The following is an 18,307-nucleotide window of genomic DNA, read 5'->3' as shown; positions in this document are numbered from 1 at the left end:
TTATTTCTTAAAACTGCATTTCTACATTTATTACTTACATGATACTACATGTCTATCGTTTCTTAAACCACTTATCACCACAGCGGATACATCGCTACATCGATTCATGTCCTTGAAACATCAGTCTTCAGGATCTTTCAATTCATCTCCTTCAAGCCACTACTCCAGCTGCATTTTTGCTTTTTACACTGATTTGAGGAAACTGGTTGGTAAGAGGAGTCTGAAACCACACAAAGCAGTATTATTTCTCTCTCCAGTTTAATCAGGACAGGCACAGTTCCAACACAAATCCTCAGCTGAATTTCCTACAAGCGAAATACTGGACAAAAAAAAAAAAAAAAAAAAAAAGATCGTGGCAAGCATTTATGACAACAACTCATCAGCGGCCAACATTTTGCATTTGCATCATTATTAATCTGATCTGCCAGATCTGATTCTTATAAGTCAGTCCTCCTGAAGAGCTGATATACCATATAAAAAGCACACATTGTAAATCACAGAAAATGATGACAGTTTTTGTCAGTGGTAAAAGAGAAGAGGGAAAGGCAGATTCTGCAGTGTGCTGCTCTTACTTGTTGCACAATGTAGGGGGTTTTTTTGACCTGTATCACATTAGAAAAGAAGTGAGGTCTAAATAATTTCATCCCTTTCAAACACAGTGGGCCAGCTTCCCAACCAGCATGAAATTCAGCATATCCACCGAAATCGATGGACCTACGCCAGTTCAGCTGAGAACTTGGCTTTGCGTGTCAGTTCATTCAGCAATGATTGCACTTGACGTGCAGCACAGAACAAGCATTTGATTTTAAAAAGAAAACAGTGGAGTCTTTCAGTGCTAACCCAGCCTATAAATAATCCCGGTTCCAAGAATGGGATTAACTGTCCTTAGCTCAGGCTCCTACGTATTTGTGCAAGGGAAGAGTAAGAAGGAGGAAAAAAGCATATTCTTCCCTCTTTGGCACACTGAGGGCAGGTCTCACCACTGGAGACAAGAAATGATGGTCTGCAGAGCAGAGCAACTTTGCTTTTCATTTGAACCTATAGCTGACATATGCACTTAATGTCCTTACGGGGACTTTCACCCCCACCTGAACACCACGTAATCACATCCCTCACCTCTACCTCACCATTACCAACCAAAGTGCCCAGGGCCAGGTCGCCGCTTTCTCACACACTTCAAATGGACTGTGTCAGTCTCAGCTAGAAGTTGCTAAGGCCATTTTCCTACGAATCCTCCGGCGGCGTGGCCAGGCTTACCCCAGGCACCCCTAGTCACTGAGGAAAGAACTGGCTCAGCAGGGTTAGGGGAAAACAGACGAGCCAAAACGTGCTCTGGTGATCACGGCCAATAAAGTGATGATCAGAACAAGTCAATACAAATGCACCGCATCTGTAAGGCTCCCTTTCCCCTCTAGTTTTGAAGCCCAGGATGAAATCAGGACGATCGCTTGCTGTCCTTTTCTTTCTTGCAACATTATGTAAAATGTTGGAGCTTCTCCTTGCCTAACTTCTATCAGGTAAATTAAGTTGCAACCCTATTCCTCCCACCTTTCTTTTTAGTTCACACGTTTTCCCTGAATAATTGCATGAAACAAATCTTGCTTTGAAGTTTGATTACCAAAAAAAGTATTAAATAACTGAAATGTTGGTTTATCTCAGACAACACAAGGCATACATTGTACTAATCAGAGAACAGAAACAGCAGAATTACTTTGTGAGTTCCAACACCAACATATTTATAAATACAGCTTTTCTTTCAACAAATGCTTTGCCATATTTGCTCAAAAGGCACAATTTCAGGATTTCTACTAACAAATTCATAAAAAAGCAGCGTTACAGCTATAGCAGTGGACTTTGCCATTGCACATACTCTGCAATGTGCGCACGTACCCCTGCATAACTACAACACAACAGGTCGCTCCCTGCACAGAGGTTTTTAAATGCAAAAGCCAAGGCAGAACCGCTGCCAGTCCAGAAGGATAATCCTATCAACTTCAACCCGGGGACGCTGCAGGTTGTGTCTTGACACTGACACATGTGGCACGCTGGACACCACTGAGCTCTCAACCAGCCTGGCCTGGGGAAACTGGGTAGCAGCCCTTTCCCTTTATATTCTGTCTTATTTGTATATGTTGCTTCCTATGTGCTATAGTGCTGGGCATGTAAGTGTGAAAGTGCACCAGAAGCTGCTAAACTTCTGCACTTCAGAAAGAGCGAGAAAGGAAAAACCTTAAGAAAATGCAAAACTACACTTCAACCCGGATTTCGGCACCAATCAGATCAACAACCCCTACCTCTTCCCCAGCATGGCTTTTAAGCATTCAAAGCACAAACTCCCCGTGTGCTGCCTGAAAAGCCCCGGCATAAAGTTTATCCTTTAATTTGAGGCTTTGTCATTTGACCGGGGGGAGGTAATCAGGACAAGGCTCTGGACCATGCTGCTCAAAACATGACAACAGACACACCAAAAATCCAAGCTGGCTGCAAGAAGCAATTAAAGTAGTGTTTACTATTCCATGACAGTTAACATGTTGGACTGACCTTTCATTTACTGTTTAGTACTGAACATTAAGCTGCAAAATTACTCATGCTTTGCATTTAGTACTGGCATCAAAACTAACAGCATTAGATAGCTATTCCCACGACAAGACACGCGTTCCCTCTGCCCAGCTGTGCGTGTGCTTTTATAAGCACTGTGTTTGATATGTAACATCACTTCCACAGGTTATATTCATCCATTACCATTAGGAATTATTGCTAACACCCCTCCAAAATGTAAAAAGCATATGCAAAATGTCCAGGGTGACGCAGCTGGTAAAATCATGCCCCTTCCTCACATGCTGAGAGAGATAAAAAGGGAAGGCTGGTGTATGCCCACCGGTCCCTGTGGCAGCTCCCAGCCAGATGGCAGAAGTACAGAAGCTACAGAGGAAAAGTTTCTTTGTTTACTCTCCTTCTAGCTGCTTACAGCAACCGCGTTATAAAGGGAGGCACAAGATGCGTTTCACGAAAGCCTGGCAGCCCGGCTGGTGGAACGTCCTCTCAGAAACGGGCAACTTTCCATGCGACACCCTGGGGCTGAACTTGGGCAGGAAGGACCTGGAGTTTCTGTTCCCCAGGGCGATGCTCTCACGGAGAGGTAAACTCTCCAGCGAAGCAGCTTTGCCAGAGTGCTTTGGACTGAACTTAGTGCTACGAGCAGGTAAAATGGTTATTCCTGTCCTTGGCTGTAATTTGCCTGGTCAGACACTCGGCCTGCCCAGAACTCTGCATTTTGACAGCAGCTTTAGGGTTTTTGGATCGCAGGTTGCCTCATCCAACACAAACACTTTTCCCTTTCACTCCTGCACTCTTTCCAACCTTCACTGGCGGTGCTGTCCTGGCTGTGGGACTTCTGCGGGCGCTGCACCTCCAGTACTGAGGAGTCTCTCCCCGCCTCTGCCTGGAGGCTTTTTCACTACACATTTCCAAACCTTTGTTACATCTTTTTTGAGACAGGGTGATGGGCACTGAGAAGGGAGAGCCTGTGAACAGCAGAATAACATTCAGACCAGACCATTAATAAATACAAATACCATATTATGGGATTCCCTGCCGTTCATGTTATTTTCATATTCCTAGGGGCTATTTATATCTAAATCTCTATTTTCTATATTGCATCTCCAGTTATCTGGCTTATTTTCCCCCAGCTCAAATATTCCCATTGCAGATTCAACAGGGCAAATTTTCCAAGGCTGCTCAGCATGCCAATTATGATAGAATCGCTGCCTTTTTGATCTTGCCTGCTTCTTCTTTAGTATTTCTAGACAGGTGTTTTGTGCAACCAATATGCCAGCTCAATGGTCAAAATTATTACGAGATTGCTGATAGAAGGCAACTCATTGTATTTTAAAAATCTGTCTGATTTCTTAAAGAAAGAAGAAACCTATCAAGCAAGGTTGTAATTGTATTTAATGTACATTTTGCTTTTAACAGCAATTTGCCAGTTTAAACAACATAGACTTTAAAATGCTTAATTAGTTAAGAGGTTATAGTGCTTATAAAGTTGTATCTAAAATATACCTTATTCATTCTCTATTGAACAACATTTTTAAGAGTCTAATGTTATAATTACAGGCTATACAGTAGCAGCATGTTCACACCACTACAGTTAAGGCTGTGTCAGCATTCTCATCGTAAACCTTTTTCAGGATTTGAACACATCAGCCATAAAATTACAACATAGTTTGAAAAAAAAAAATTACATCCAAGATGTGAATCTTGCATCGACTTTAGACAAATAAGAATAAAAAAATAATAAAACACATATAATAAAGGACTCCACCCAAATTTATTTTGGATGATTGCTGCCTTTGCACAACATGCTTAAAATTTCCAAAATGAAATTTAAAACAAGTTAGTGGACAGCGCAGTCTAGTTGGGTTTAGATGAATCTGAGTGCGAAGTGTTGTAAAGTGTGTGCCACAGATGCACAATAACCACTTCTCACATACTGCACATTTTAACATACACAAGGCTTCTTCTGTGTAAATATTTAGACTGGCAGGTAAAAGCAGTTCTACCACCAAGTGAATAATAATAACTACTCATCTTGAGTTGCGTACACGTATTGGTCATGATGAAAGTAAAGTGTTTACCAAGTCAGCACATTGGCTACTGAGGTACCATGTTATTCCCTACAGTTAGGATAAGAAATATCTGAATTTTTATGCCATTCACGCCCTGATAATTCCAGGAGGACTCATCATACTGCCCACCAAGCTGAAGCCATTTGTTTAAGTGAAGAAGGCGGATGAGGCCAAATACTGCACGGAAAAGGATCCAGCAGCTGCTTCAGTGAAATGCCAGAGCCTGCCTAAGTAAACTCACCCTTAGTTCATGCTCTAACAGTTTCTTGGTTTTATTAATAAAATGCTTCTTATTGCCATATGGTTTGATTAAAAGAAAATCTCTAGTCAGGGATCTACTTAAACATCATCTACCTCTGCTAAAAGCAAAGTGCATCTGTAAGTGCTTTCCTGAAACATTACCCAATGAAGCGTGCTGCAGGTGCTGAATTGTCATGGAACCATGATAAGCTGATGAAACTTTGCGGAGCTGCAGAACCAAGCTCTTTATATATAATTTGCTTATTTATTATTTTTACACTTTTCCATTCAAGAAATTTTCCTTTTGTGACCACCTCTTTTGTTACAATGCTTTTGGAAGCACTCCACTGCATACTTTTCAGACTTAAGAGTTAAGCATCTAAGATTGAGAAAGAATTGCCTATTTCAAGCTTTGTGTACAATGCATACACACATTTATTAATAAAAACTTGTCTAAACATCTAGTTGTTCTTTGGACCAACTCCAGCCTCCCTAGGTGATTGTAACATGTCTTATAAACCCTTCATGGAAGATTTAAAAAAACAGTACTTCAAGACAAAAGAGGAAAACGAATACATTAAAACATCATCAACATGGAGACAGAAGGGAGAAAAAGCAGAGACATCCCATGACAAATTCACTGCTGGCGCAGGTTAGCAGTGTCCTCTTGAAGTCTGCTTTCTGCCTTGTTGCACAAGTTCTTTTATGTCACGGTCTTAAAAGGGAGCTGCAAAGCCAAGAGGAAATTCCACGTATGTCCCCAAATATGGGTCACACACTAAAATCCTTCTTCTTAAGGAGGGAAGCGATCAGCACACAGCCTATTTCAGCTCTGGCCTGTCAGACTTTCTGTGCACAGGCACCTGTGAAATAGGGGTAACAGTATTTCTCTACCTCAGAGATATGAGAATAAATGCATTTATGGTTGCCTGGACTGTAGTCGCAGCCATAAGGGCTATCTCTGTACCTAAAATACAGCCTTGCCTCCTCCTGCTGATCCCTGCAGACAGAGCAGGTAGTAGACAAGAACTATCAAAAGTAACATTGGTAATGGAGGGGTTTATGACACTATACGGTAGTGGCTGATTTAGTTCAGCAGAATTAAGTTTCACAATAAAAACTCCCTAAGATTTTTTTTCTTTTTTTTATAAGGGATCAACAAAAGTCAGCTTAAGAGATTGTACCCCATTACTCAACACAACAGGTAGTTTCAGAATCTGTCCATATCTGATGATGGTCCACACAAATTCATATACAAACATGTATACTGGTTGTACCTGGGGAAAAACAGCAAATAATTTACAGCCTCAGTTTCCGTTTCTGTATTCTGTGATACTGGGCACGTATCACAGGTAAATGAAGTGATACGGCAATAACCCATACAACCTATATTAAATTTCCTCACCTGTGATGTAAGAAGAATGATACAGTGTGTTAACAGGCAGAAATCAGTTACTTATTGCATCAAGGCTCACCTGTAATCCATGAATTTCACCAAGATATTATGGGCTATCAACACGGAAAGAGAAGATCTTCATTCCTAAATTCAAATCCCCTGTCTTTCACTGAGCTATTAAGGATAAATTCCTCAAAACTTTCAAGATAAAGTGAAGCAGAAGTTTCAGCTACAGAAACGTAGTGCAAAGGTTCAGTTTGGCACTGCGACATTATGGACAGACAAGAATTTATGGTAAACTCAGTTTAGATTTGGAAAAATGAATCCTATAATTGAACCGATATTGTCAAATGTATTGCATACTATTGTAACTTCACAGTAATCAAAATCAGACATGAAGGTTTCTATAGAAGCAGCAATCACAGATTGCAGTAAAGTATACCACTCAAGGGAAAAAAAAATTGCATTTTGGCAATTTCATAGTCAAGTGTTCCTTATGCTCCTCCAACAGTCATTTGTCAGATATCTTCCTGTTTAAAAGGTGCACATTGTTTCTCCTCAGTCCTCGTGAGACTTCTCTGCAATGACTTTGCATTCATACTGAAAAACAGAAGTTGAAAAAATTAAAAATATTAATTTACATTAACTAATAAAAAAAGACTGCTATGAAGGGGATTTTTCTACAAAATGGGTGATAAAATAGCTTAGCTTACACTTCACCCAGGTAAGTTTGGTCTAAGTTCTGTGCACACACAGTTGGCTGCAATTTCTATCTCCCTGAGCAACAGAAAGAGCAGTTCAGACTTAACTTACTTCTCCCCAAACACAGGAGCTCTTATTTAGCATCTGGTCCTGAAATGACTAGAAGTATGCAACAGAGCGCAGAGAGCAAAGTCATGGGCTGTGCTCTGAATAACAGTACTAACAGCTCACTAACTAGATCAAAAAACAATGATTCCTGATTTCTACCTTACTCCACGACCAAATAGCTGGTTGGTACATATGAAGGAAGGAATGACATGTAGATTAAAACGTTTACTCGAAGGCAATCGAGTGGATTTTACTTCCCTCTCCAAACTTACCATTGCCAGCTGCCTGCCAATATTGCCCATAGTTATTCCACCAGCAAAAAATATACATGGCAACCAGGAACGAACATAAAGGAAATCTGGAGACGTGTATCTGGAAAAGAACACACACTTTTGAACTCAACGTTATGCAATACAGAGAGTCCTCCAATCACAGGAGACAAATCCACAAATTTAAATATTAGGGCATTTCAGTTCAAGATATGTATTATAAAAATGTCATTACTTGTAACAAATAACAAAAGAGGCTTCTTGTTGATTATAATCCCATTTGTTCAACTAAAAAAAAGCAGATTACATTGTTGGTAAGGTAGCGATTTTATTGACATAAGCGACTTATAACTAAAAGTCTCACTTACAAACACTTAAAAACTTTCATGAACAGTCCAATTTATTTTACACTCAAAATTAAGTGCTGGCAGGTTTGGAAATCATGTCAAATTCTACCCTTTCAGTTATTCTGATTTTATGTTATAGGTTCAGAAGACTATGATTTAACCTTAAAGGACTAAAGGAGTACTTACTGATAAACTCCATTGTAGACCAGAAGTTGTGACACCAATGTTGCCAGGAAAGCAATCCCTACTCCAAGACCAAAGCCACTTCGTGATCTATCAAATGTCCACCACAGTCCGATTGACAGGGCTGCCAATGTGAGAGACAACTGGATATTGTTGGCAAAATCCACTTTCTGTGTTGACTGTTAAGGATAAGCTTGGAAATATCATATACAAGCGTGAAGCAGTTTTCTTCATTCTGTTTATCGTATTTTGGCACAACAGAAAAGAATACCATAAAAAAAAATACAGCACTAGCTGTATCAGCTATCACATCTAAGGAAACAAGCCTTGTAAGTGTTGCCAATCTATTGGGAAACTAAAAACTTATGACACTTCTTCACATTTTTAGGGTCTTAGCACTGCACCAGAGTGAAGAGACCATACACCTACCCGACAACGCAGGCATTTTATACAGACACACAATGCACGTGTTACTGTTCAGAGTAAGGACATCTCATCCTTACCTGGTCCTTTATTACACTAAGCATGAAATCTTAAATCTAGCATTAGACTTCTCTAAATGACAAGGATTTACTGAAAAAAGTTATTTGTCACTTCTACTGAATTGCAGTTTTGTTTAGTTTACATGCTAGTTTACATTCAGCTGAGCCTTAAAAATGTTAATGTTTTCTATAAAACAAAATGTAAACAATATTACTGTGAAAGTATTCATGTATCAACATTGAAAATTAGTTTTGTCAACTCTGTGATAAAAGCGTGAAGCCACTCCAGATCTCTTTGTAGCGTTTTGCATTCTTCAAGATGTTTTGGAAATACTAACTCATCCTCACTACTCCTGTCCAAAACAGATTCTTAAAAAGGAGGCTGTCAAGTTTCATAAGCCCAAAAGCAAATTTATGGGATGACGACATAAAAACACTGCCCTATTTTCTCACAAAGGCCTGAAGAGAGACCTAGAGGAAATGAGAAAGAAGTTCAGCTAACTGAAATAATTACAGGATAAAAATCAATAGCATCAGAAAAAATGTCAAACAAGACCAAAAACCACACCAAATATGGTAATGTGCAGAACTGGTAATAAGCTGAAAGCAAGCAGTCTGGAGAGCTGTCAAGGAGGAAATACAGACAGTACATTAATGATGTCCTGGAATACGTGTAACAGCTGTTTGAAAACTGCAAGAAGGTTTGCTGTAAATAATCTGACCCACGCAGAGAGAAGCTGTCAATTCTTAAAAGCAGCGAAGTTGCACATGCTTACACAGTCCAGGCTGCTGAGAACCACAGGACCAGATTAAGGCATCTCTGACAAGGAGAGCAAGGTTTGTGAGGGACAGTGCGAATGACTCTGAACCTTGGCAGTTCCAGCTCATCTGGCCATACCGGATAGGATGGCTGGTGGGAACGAAACCAAACAGCAGCCAAACCCACCTGAGGGCCCAGCCACCTCACAAGAATTCAGCCAGCTCTTGCATCTTTCACTGAACTTGCCCTCTTTTCCTGGGAATGAGGAGATACGGTAGCAGGCAATCAGAACTTCTTAGCACAGTTTCTGCAAACCGTGTTGGAGCTGACACTGAAGATGACAGTTCCACATGTGATCAAATTACTTTCTAGTTAGTTTACAAGAACCCAATTTTCACAGAGACACCCTGGTTTTACCTGACAGAGGAGGCACTAGACATGACTACACAAAACCACCAAGACTCACAGTGCTGCCAGTAAGGTGTGTCAGTCCACACAGAAAACACCCTGTCACCCAGCACGTCCCCAGCTGCTTCAGAGGGAAGGGACGCCAGCTTTGAGCACACCTGTGCAAGCATGTATCCGAATAGCTACACAATTAGGACGAGTATAACGTACTGCAACACGCTGACCGACTTCTAATTGCTCCAACTGAATGACCACAGGAAGTTACTACTCATTCAGCATCAGGGCATCATTTGTATAATGAGGTAACAATGCTTACTCACTTTGTGTAGTCCTGGGTATTGCCTGGTCCTGAGTTTTCCCCGCTCTTTGCAAAGTGTACGTGCTTTAGTGACGACCTCAAGCCTGGGCTTCAGCCTCTTACTATGGTGTTAGAAGCACATCAACCCTTGGAATGTATTAAAGCACTTTTCTGTCATACCTACCCACATAAAATATTTCCCCGCACTTACTTCAATTATTCAAAGACAATAAAAACTAAGTAAGACAAAGCCCAATATCGAGACATTTCTAATGAAAAGATTTTTCAGAACAAAAAGATGTGAGACTTACCAGCTCCAATACTGCTATGGAAGTTTAACACCAACATATAATCTGCATTTCCCTTGCAAAAATGCTGCACGTTACGTCTTTAACAACAATTCACCATGACTGACTATGTAAGCTTTGTTTTAGTGGAAACCCACTTTTTATCACCAGTTTCATTAGAATATAGGATACAGCGCTGGCATGATTTATTCCCACAAAGACTGCTACACATCGCATTACACTGGACCATTCTCTCTTAAATTTATGTGGCTCTCCCAGATGTCTGTCCATGCATGGGTACAATAACCCAATCACAGCTGTGGAGACAGGAAAGAAAAAAGGCCCAGAAGTTACGGCACTGGCAATATTTAACTAAAATAAAGACTATCTAGACTTTGACAATTATTGTCACTTGTAAAACAGATCTTTTAAGAATAAATAGTACAAAACATACATTGTAAAAGAAGAGGAATGTCAAACAATTTCATTATTTAAAAAAGCCCTGTAAAACTTCAGCCGCATCTTCAACCACTGCAGCAGGGACCTGGCAGAAGTAGCAAAACAGAGACAATTTGAACTAGGGGTGGAGGATGAAAGAGCTCTGCACCCTACTGAAATCTGCAGTCTCACACTGTAGTTCAAAAAGAGCAGTAATAGCTTACAGGCTGGCATTTTGAAAATCCCGTATATCAAACGTACATGGTTAAATAACTGCAAAACAAACACACCACAGTAAGGGCAGAGTGCGGTTTGTAACATCAATATTTTGCCTCTTCTTTTGTGGTTGTTACAAGCCCTTTTTGTTTGGATACTATTTTTCTCTTCTTCAATGCTACTATAAAGGCTCACACAGAAGAGGGAAAGCCAAGAGCCTACAGTAGCTGTTGAATACAGAAAGCAAACAGGACTTTCAACCCCAGGGAACTACTATGTTCTTTGAACATTTCTTCATAAATGTGTTCTCTACTGCAACTGCAGCTAGAAAGGCTGTTACCAAGACAGCTGAGGAATAACACTGGTGCTTAATATTAAACTGGTGCTGTTAAACAGGAGGGGGCATAGCCTGAGTCATGGGTACAGACTCCAGTGCCCTCAGTCTGGCATGCTGTTGGAGATATGTACCAGCAAATGCTCTTTATTTTGCTAGAGAGGAAACCGATCTCCAGGATTTGGGAAAATAAATCACCAGTAAAGCTGGAGAGGAAAAAAAACTCCCTGAGCAATTTTCTTGCCAAAGGCTTTGGGCCAAACTGATGACTAATAACAGTGACGGATGAAAGGACTTCTGTGAGAGCAGCCTCAATCACCACTGATTATAAATATACAAAATACCATTATTTTGTTGATAATAATAAAGCATACTGCAGATAAATGTTGATGTCAATTCCAGGAAGGCTGTGCAAGTATGAATGGTAAGAAAATGGGTGAATTATCAGCATTTACCACAGAGGTTCCCTGTATGTACGGTAGCAGAGAGAATAAGGAAAGAAAATAGAAAAGACTGATAATGAAAAACAAAGAACTCTAACACCTCAACAGGGGTCACTCTTACTGGGAAAAGCCAATTAAGGCAGTAACATTTTTAAATCAGGTGGCTTAAAATCAAGTAGTGCAAATCCGTAGCAGGTGACTGACTACACTTCACAAGCTGTAACTAGTCCTTCCATCAAAACCACCAACCCATCAGAAACAGAGAAGCCCACGAGTTTCTTCTGAGCTGATGGCAAGATCTAGCCTTCACAACTTCCCCATACACAGCTGCAGTGTTCTCAGACGACCCAAGAGAGCGTAAGGTGCAGCCTGATGCAGTTGACAGTGCAAACTTTACAGTGAACACTGCAAGCCCTATGCATTGCTGCTGAGAGCTGGGATTCTGTCATTTCAATCCCCACTACTCCATATATAAAAGATCAAACTTTTACCAGACATGTTCGTTAAGACGATCAGTTTAAAGTATAAAAGAAAGATACAGCAAATGCAGGACAGAATCCAATAACTAATCCACAATCTCAGCATGATAACAGAAAGAGGACTAAGACAACTAGCAGATAAAGCAGGTATGTAACTGCCACCATAATATACCAAATGCATTTCCACAGTAGAATAAAAGTCATAGGTTCAGAGAGATATTTGGAGGGTTTGCTTTCAAATCACGCTCCTCTATGCCATCTGGGTGTAGTATTTCAACAAAGTATCAAAAAGAAAGCAATAAGATGACTAGGAAAAAAAAAAAGACTTAAATATCATTAGCAAAAAAGTGATGCCAACTGAAAAGCTAGTTTATTGACTCATATCAATACCCAGAAACGTGAGCTTCTCAATCTTATTAAAACTGACGTCGAGGAAGATACTGCCTTTACTGTACAGGTTTGCTAAAGAAGAATCCTCCAGTACTGGCTGCTAAGAATATTCCCTTAGTAAAGCATAAAACTGACCCATGAGATCAGTGATCTTCAGAGCCAAGTAGAAAGCCGAATTCCATCAGGCTTGTAACATGGAATACGCCTTGATACTTGAAGATGAAAGAAGAGGAAAAAGGGTTATTTCTTACTACCTGCAGTAGACATCTCACTTAAACTCTCTCCCAAATCACACGCAAAAGCCTCAACTCCCTATGTGGTCACGGGAGAAATGGAGCATATTCACATCATCGGACTTGATATACGAATCTAACCAAGGTGCTCTGTTCTGCAATGCGCCTCTACCACCGCAAACTGCATGCCTGGCCTCAACTCCCCGAGACACAGTCATGTCTCCCAGCTTCACGGAACTACAGCGATACCTTGAACTGGAAGGAGGAACAAACAGAAATCTGGGCCGCAGAAGGGAGCATTACTCAGGGTGGTTTGCTGCGCTCAAAACAACGTACTGCGTGCTGCACCGTCTGGCGCTTCCAGGGTATTTTCAAGGCTGCCTGTAGAGCACACTCTTGTAATCCAGCCTCAAGGGTACAAGTAACACCACCTTCTAAAGTCTGCTAAACTTGTACTCTAACCCAGCAGAGAACACAAAGGTTATGCTCTGCTAACAATATTACAGTATAACAAGTTAGCAGAACAATTTCTGGACTCATGCATGCGTATTTGTGTATACATGGGGAGATCAGAAGGATCAAAAAGGGCAGTGATGCTGAAAGAGAATTTTTTAGCTTCTACACCTTTCATAAAGCTTTTTGTAACTGCGTAACTACCTATCCACCCTTTCATCTCCACACCAGGCATACATACATGACTGAACTTACCTGACGCTGTGCCACAGCAAGGTGGTACCCACCAGGCTGAGGAGAAGATGCTTGTGATCACATCAGGGGGGAAGAGAGTAACGTTTCTCTGGATCTGAAGCAAGTTTAATACTAATGCAAGAAATACACCAATAAAAAACAGCACTATACCACGAATTACCAAATTCATGCCACGACTGGTTACAGATGAAATGTATGGGCCACACTTTTTTGGTAAGGTTGGCATTGCATCACTTTCTGCCATGACTTCTTATATTCTCAGAGACATCCAGCAGGCTGACTGAGGAGGATTCACTTGCAATCAGTATTTTGACTCTCCTCAATTAGGAGATACCCAAATCCTGAAAAATAAAAAAAAAGGGTGAAAAATGCAGATATAAGAAACATTAAACATATTTCTCTTAAGTAAATTGGGAGACTGGGTTAAAAAAATATGGCTATTACATTTTTCTGAATTTTCTGAGGAGGCTATTAGTCGTTTGAGAGTAGAACCAACTACAGCTGCAAAAATGGCTTACAGAGAAAACAGGTTTTACAAACAGCTTTGGCTACTAGGAGACAGAGGAGGAAGAAACACATGGGATGGGACAGCTAGGAATGTGAAACCACGGAGAAGAGGTGACGAAACAAAACCGATATCAGATGGGGGAAAGGCTTGCTTTGTAGGAACAATAAATTGTTTTTCTCCCCTCCTTTAAGCAACAACTGGAGATTATGTAATTCAGAAGCAAGTAAACACAGCCCTGAGTTTCAAGTCAGCCACAGCGGTTCACAAATCTCTCTTCTTGAAGGGACGCCAGAAAACATTTCTCAATTGGAAAGTGAAATCTGAGGAATATTTTTGAGGATGAAGGCAGAATTTCAGCAATCCCCAGTGCATCCATTTTCGTAATTCCAGATAAGAGCAAACAACTCAGCAAACCAGAGAAGGAATCTCACTACAGAGAAATACTTACCAAAGTAACACACTTTTGGTGAAAACTGCCACACATTATTACAAACCGTAATTGTAATCGGGTACCAAAGAACCTGAGAGGGAAGGGAAAACAGAGATGCCCTGCCCGTGCACTGGGTAGCGTCCTACATGAGTAACTCTGCCGGCACTACAGGAATGGCAGCGTTCCCTTCCCAATCTCTCTTTTTAAAAAAACCTGTCCATCAAGAGACTTGTTATACACGGATTCAGTGCCACATTCATGTATAACAACGATTTTGATCGACAGCTTAGCCACCTGGAACTCAAGAAAAAAAGCCCTGACATTGTTTTTAAATTTGAAACTGCCAACTGGTGGCGGATTTTGTTAACTCTTACTTATGGCCATGCAGGCACAAAGGGAACCAAAACAGCTCGCCTGTCGCCCTTCCAACCTGGCATCAGCAGATCCAGAGGAAGCCCTCTGAAGATGCAGCAGCAGTACAGAGGACGCGGCATTCACTTTTGCTGACTGAAAGCCGAAAGCGAAGTTAAACACATCCAGTCTAGTTAAGACACTACAGGTAACGCCGCAGAAGATGCGATGCCACACTGCAGCATCTTCCAGCACTCAGAAAAAGTTCCAAGAGGCAAAACAAAACAAAACAAAAATTCTGATCACACGTAACTTCCCGCTAGCAGTTCAGGGAGGAGCAGAGTCCTCCTAAGAATACAGGATCTCTTCTACATGGCCAGTTCTCTGCATTATATGTAATCATGAACACATCTTGCAGAGGGAAAGAGGGCAACCACAGTGCCTGGCTTCTTAGTCAGCGTCCTGACTCACACTGAACACCGAGATGTCTGCATCAAGACTGGCACTGCAACACACTTCCCTCAAGCGAAAAGGAGGTGCTCCAGATTTTTTATTTTCCCTCCTCCAGATTGCACGGCAGTGGAGCTTGGATAATATATTTAGCCTCCAGGAAAGAAAGCACGGAGTCACAAATATATCACAATTTCAGCTGAGAGTCTCTCCTGTCCCTGGGGGCTTTGCCTACCAGGTGATCACGGAATTCCCAGAATTTACAGGAGACTTTTCAATACACAGCACTGGAGACTGTAGGTCCCAGTTACAAACTCTACAGGAATACCGTACCTAATGGGGGCTTTTAAACTGTTACATCCCTTTTTAGCTTTAGCTTTCCTAGAACAAGCTAAACTTGATGCTCCACTCACTTCACCAGTCCAACAGCTCTTGGCATTTCCTGACGTCTGCACATCCCTTTTGTTTTTTTTAACGTGCGACCAGAGCCGAGGCATACGATCCCAGGTTCGGCTCTCACAGCCTTGTACAAGAAAGGTCACGCTTTTGTGTCTCTCTTTAAATGAGGATCACAATTTCTTTTTTCAGCATCATAAAATAGTTGCTCACATCCTGTGATCCATTACTACATCCAAGTCTCTGTTCTTTCCTGTTACTGAACTCCCTGTTGTTCGGTACCAGCCCCAAACCTTGCATGCTGAATTTCAGCCTGTATTACTTATTCTGACACTCAACACCACTCCATTTCTCCTATAGGATACCTCAGTCCTCTTTGGCCCAGCTTTGGGTCATCACCGAACATCATTACTGCATCCTATTTTGTGCACCAAGGTCATCAACTAAAATACTGAGCAAGGTCAGCCCAAGTCCCTGTCTTTGATTAAATCTATTAGTAATTTCCCCGTAGCCATTACTTCACTGTTTTCTAGTGCCTCTTGGTAGGTATCTCTCTCTAACAAGACTCTACTTCTTGTAATTCTTCAAATACAATAATCTCCAACTTAATTAAGAATCATCAACTGTCCACACGGCAATACTGACATAAACACCAATCAGATCTTACTTTTTTCCCTAGAAATGCTGATGATCAGATAAAAGTCCAATTTTATTCTGGCATACATCAGTTTCAGAATATAAAACCTGCCTTTACCTGATTTCCATTTATTTAATACATCATTCATGAAATAGATGATATTTAATCATGAAGGCTTATCAAAATGTAACAGGATTTTGCTATGCAAGGAAATAGCTTACTGCTTTCACACAATCACTACAGCTGCAAGTCATTTGAGGCACCAGCAAGAGATTTTCACTACGAGGTAAACAGCCTGACCACAAGTGCACTTTGGGTGGGTATGCGTCAGTGAGTGTAACAAGTAATGCAAGGTCCCAAATCAGCATGATGCAGTACTTTCCACCCTGGTTTCTCACTTTACGTATATTGTTCTCCGTTTCCAAATTTTCACCACTTGTTGGCTCTCAGACATCCTGACATGCTACAAACACAGCAACGAGGGAATGGAGCAAGGTGACCAACGCTCATAGAAAGATTCTTCAGTGCCTCGGACAGCCTGGGTTCACGACGCTCAGGCACTGGAAAGGTATTTACTATCGTCACCTTTCACGAAAATGAAAATTAAGATCTCTAAAGACAACACCACCTCCTTCTTCTGGACTGGGAAGCTAGCGTGCCCGCAGACAGAAGGGACAATGACTCTCTCCTTTTAAGCCTTGTGTTTTACTGAGGGTTTCCACTCAGATGGGAACAGTTCACATATTGAACCAACACTACTTCTGAGCCTTCGCCTCTTGGGAATGCATATTCAAAACTGTAACACCACACTGAAAGCTACAGGCTTGGCACTGCCACAAAGTCTCAGCTGCTCTTCCCCTCCTCGGTGCCACACGGCTTCAACCCAAGCTTTTTAACATACCATGCGAGAGCATTATATACGATTCGCAAGGCAACCACACGATGTCTGGCATTGCACAAAAAGTTAACAAGTAAATTATCACCCTAGACGTTTGCAAAACACTTAGTCACTTAACTGTCTTCTAATTAGAAGATCTGTCCTGCAAGCACTCCCCAGTGCTCTTCATGCTCATGAAGAGCCTTCTGCTGCGTGTGATTCACAACTTCTGACACGATACAGACACATTAGGAACAACGCAGCGTAGCGGGGGCCAAGAAAGAGAAGATTTATTTAAGCAACACCGCACAGGAAATGGCAAAAGTGGTGAAATGACAAGAAACCATCTGTCTTCTGCAAGGCATCGCCAAAAGCAAACCACCCCACTTCGGGCACCAGGCGAGGTGGCTCTCCCGGTCGGTCTGCTCCGGATCCCCCCGGTCTGAGGAGTCCCATCCGCCTGGGCATCAAGCCGGTCGCTTCAGACCACCGTTAGCACCTCCTGCCCAGGCCGGGCCCGTTCAGCAACGCCCGCCCGGGGAACCCCCGCGGAGGGGCCGCAGGCCCGGCCTCAAGGCCCAGCCCGCAAGCAGCCGGCCCAGCCCGCAAGCAGCCGTCCCGGCTCCGCCCGCCCGGGGGGGAGCCTCGCCAGGCGGAAGGTTCAATCGCTGCCAGTGGGGAACGGCTCCCGCCGTCCTCTCCCTCTCTCACCCGCTGTGCCCGGGCACGGCGGGCAGCAGCCGCCGCCGCGGCGCCCCCCCCGACACAGGCAGCCGGGCCGCCTGCCGCTTGCGCCGCGCCCCCGGCAGCCCAGCCGCGGCAGAGCCCGGCGCTACCCTCGCCCCGAGGCAGGGCTCCGCCGGCGACGCTGCCGGGGCTCGGCCACCGGCGGGGAGGACGGGGCCGGGGGGGCGCCGCTGCCCGCCCGGCTCGGCTCGTCCCGTCCCCCCGCGCCTCGTACAGCCCCCCCGCCCCCCGCCGCAGCCCCCGGACTCACTCGGCCTCCGCCATCTTCTCCCTCCCGCGCCAGTCCCCGCCCCGCGCAGCCTCCGCAGCGCCCCGCCGAGCAGCTGACGGGGGCGGGCCGGGCGCGGAGCGGAGCGGAGCGGGGCCTGGCCGCCGGGCCCCGGCTGCGGCCCTTCGGGGCGGCCCTGGCCGCGGGAGCCGGCCGGCAGACCCCACCGCGGCGGTGCGAGTGAGCTCCCAAACGTGCCGGTGTAAAGCAGCGTGCGTGCAGAATAGGTGGAGAAGCTCACAGAAACTTCAGTAGGGGTCTGCTTCATCGGTGCAACGCTGCTCTTCCTTTGGA

The 18,307-nt window shown here is 43.1% G+C and overlaps 1 protein-coding gene across 3 annotated transcripts; it reads right to left on the bottom strand.

Annotated features, from left to right (window-relative positions):
* Positions 1-241: 241 nt before the first annotated feature.
* On the bottom strand, positions 242-18,076 carry INSIG2 (insulin induced gene 2). 3 transcript variants are annotated; one of them, XM_054829869.1, is made up of 6 exons: positions 17,996-18,076; positions 13,350-13,690; positions 10,301-10,425; positions 7,877-8,043; positions 7,347-7,446; positions 242-6,864 (listed from the first exon to the last, which is right to left on the bottom strand). In XM_054829869.1, exons 2-6 carry the CDS (start codon positions 13,591-13,593, stop codon positions 6,823-6,825), a joined length of 678 nt encoding a protein of 225 aa, XP_054685844.1. In that variant the 5' UTR covers positions 13,594-13,690; positions 17,996-18,076; the 3' UTR covers positions 242-6,822. The 3 variants fall into 3 exon arrangements, with proteins under 3 accessions (XP_054685844.1, XP_054685846.1, XP_054685845.1); XM_054829871.1 differs by lacking the exon at positions 17,996-18,076 and having other exon boundaries at positions 13,510-13,649; XM_054829870.1 differs by lacking the exons at positions 13,350-13,690; positions 17,996-18,076 and adding an exon at positions 12,544-12,620.
* Positions 18,077-18,307: the final 231 nt, after the last annotated feature.

Source organism: Grus americana, chromosome 6, assembly GCF_028858705.1.
Source record: "Grus americana isolate bGruAme1 chromosome 6, bGruAme1.mat, whole genome shotgun sequence".
NCBI classification, from domain to species: Eukaryota; Metazoa; Chordata; class Aves; order Gruiformes; family Gruidae; genus Grus; species Grus americana.
The sequence above is the reverse complement of the archived record's forward strand: the minus strand, read 5'-3'. Positions and strand labels throughout refer to the sequence as shown.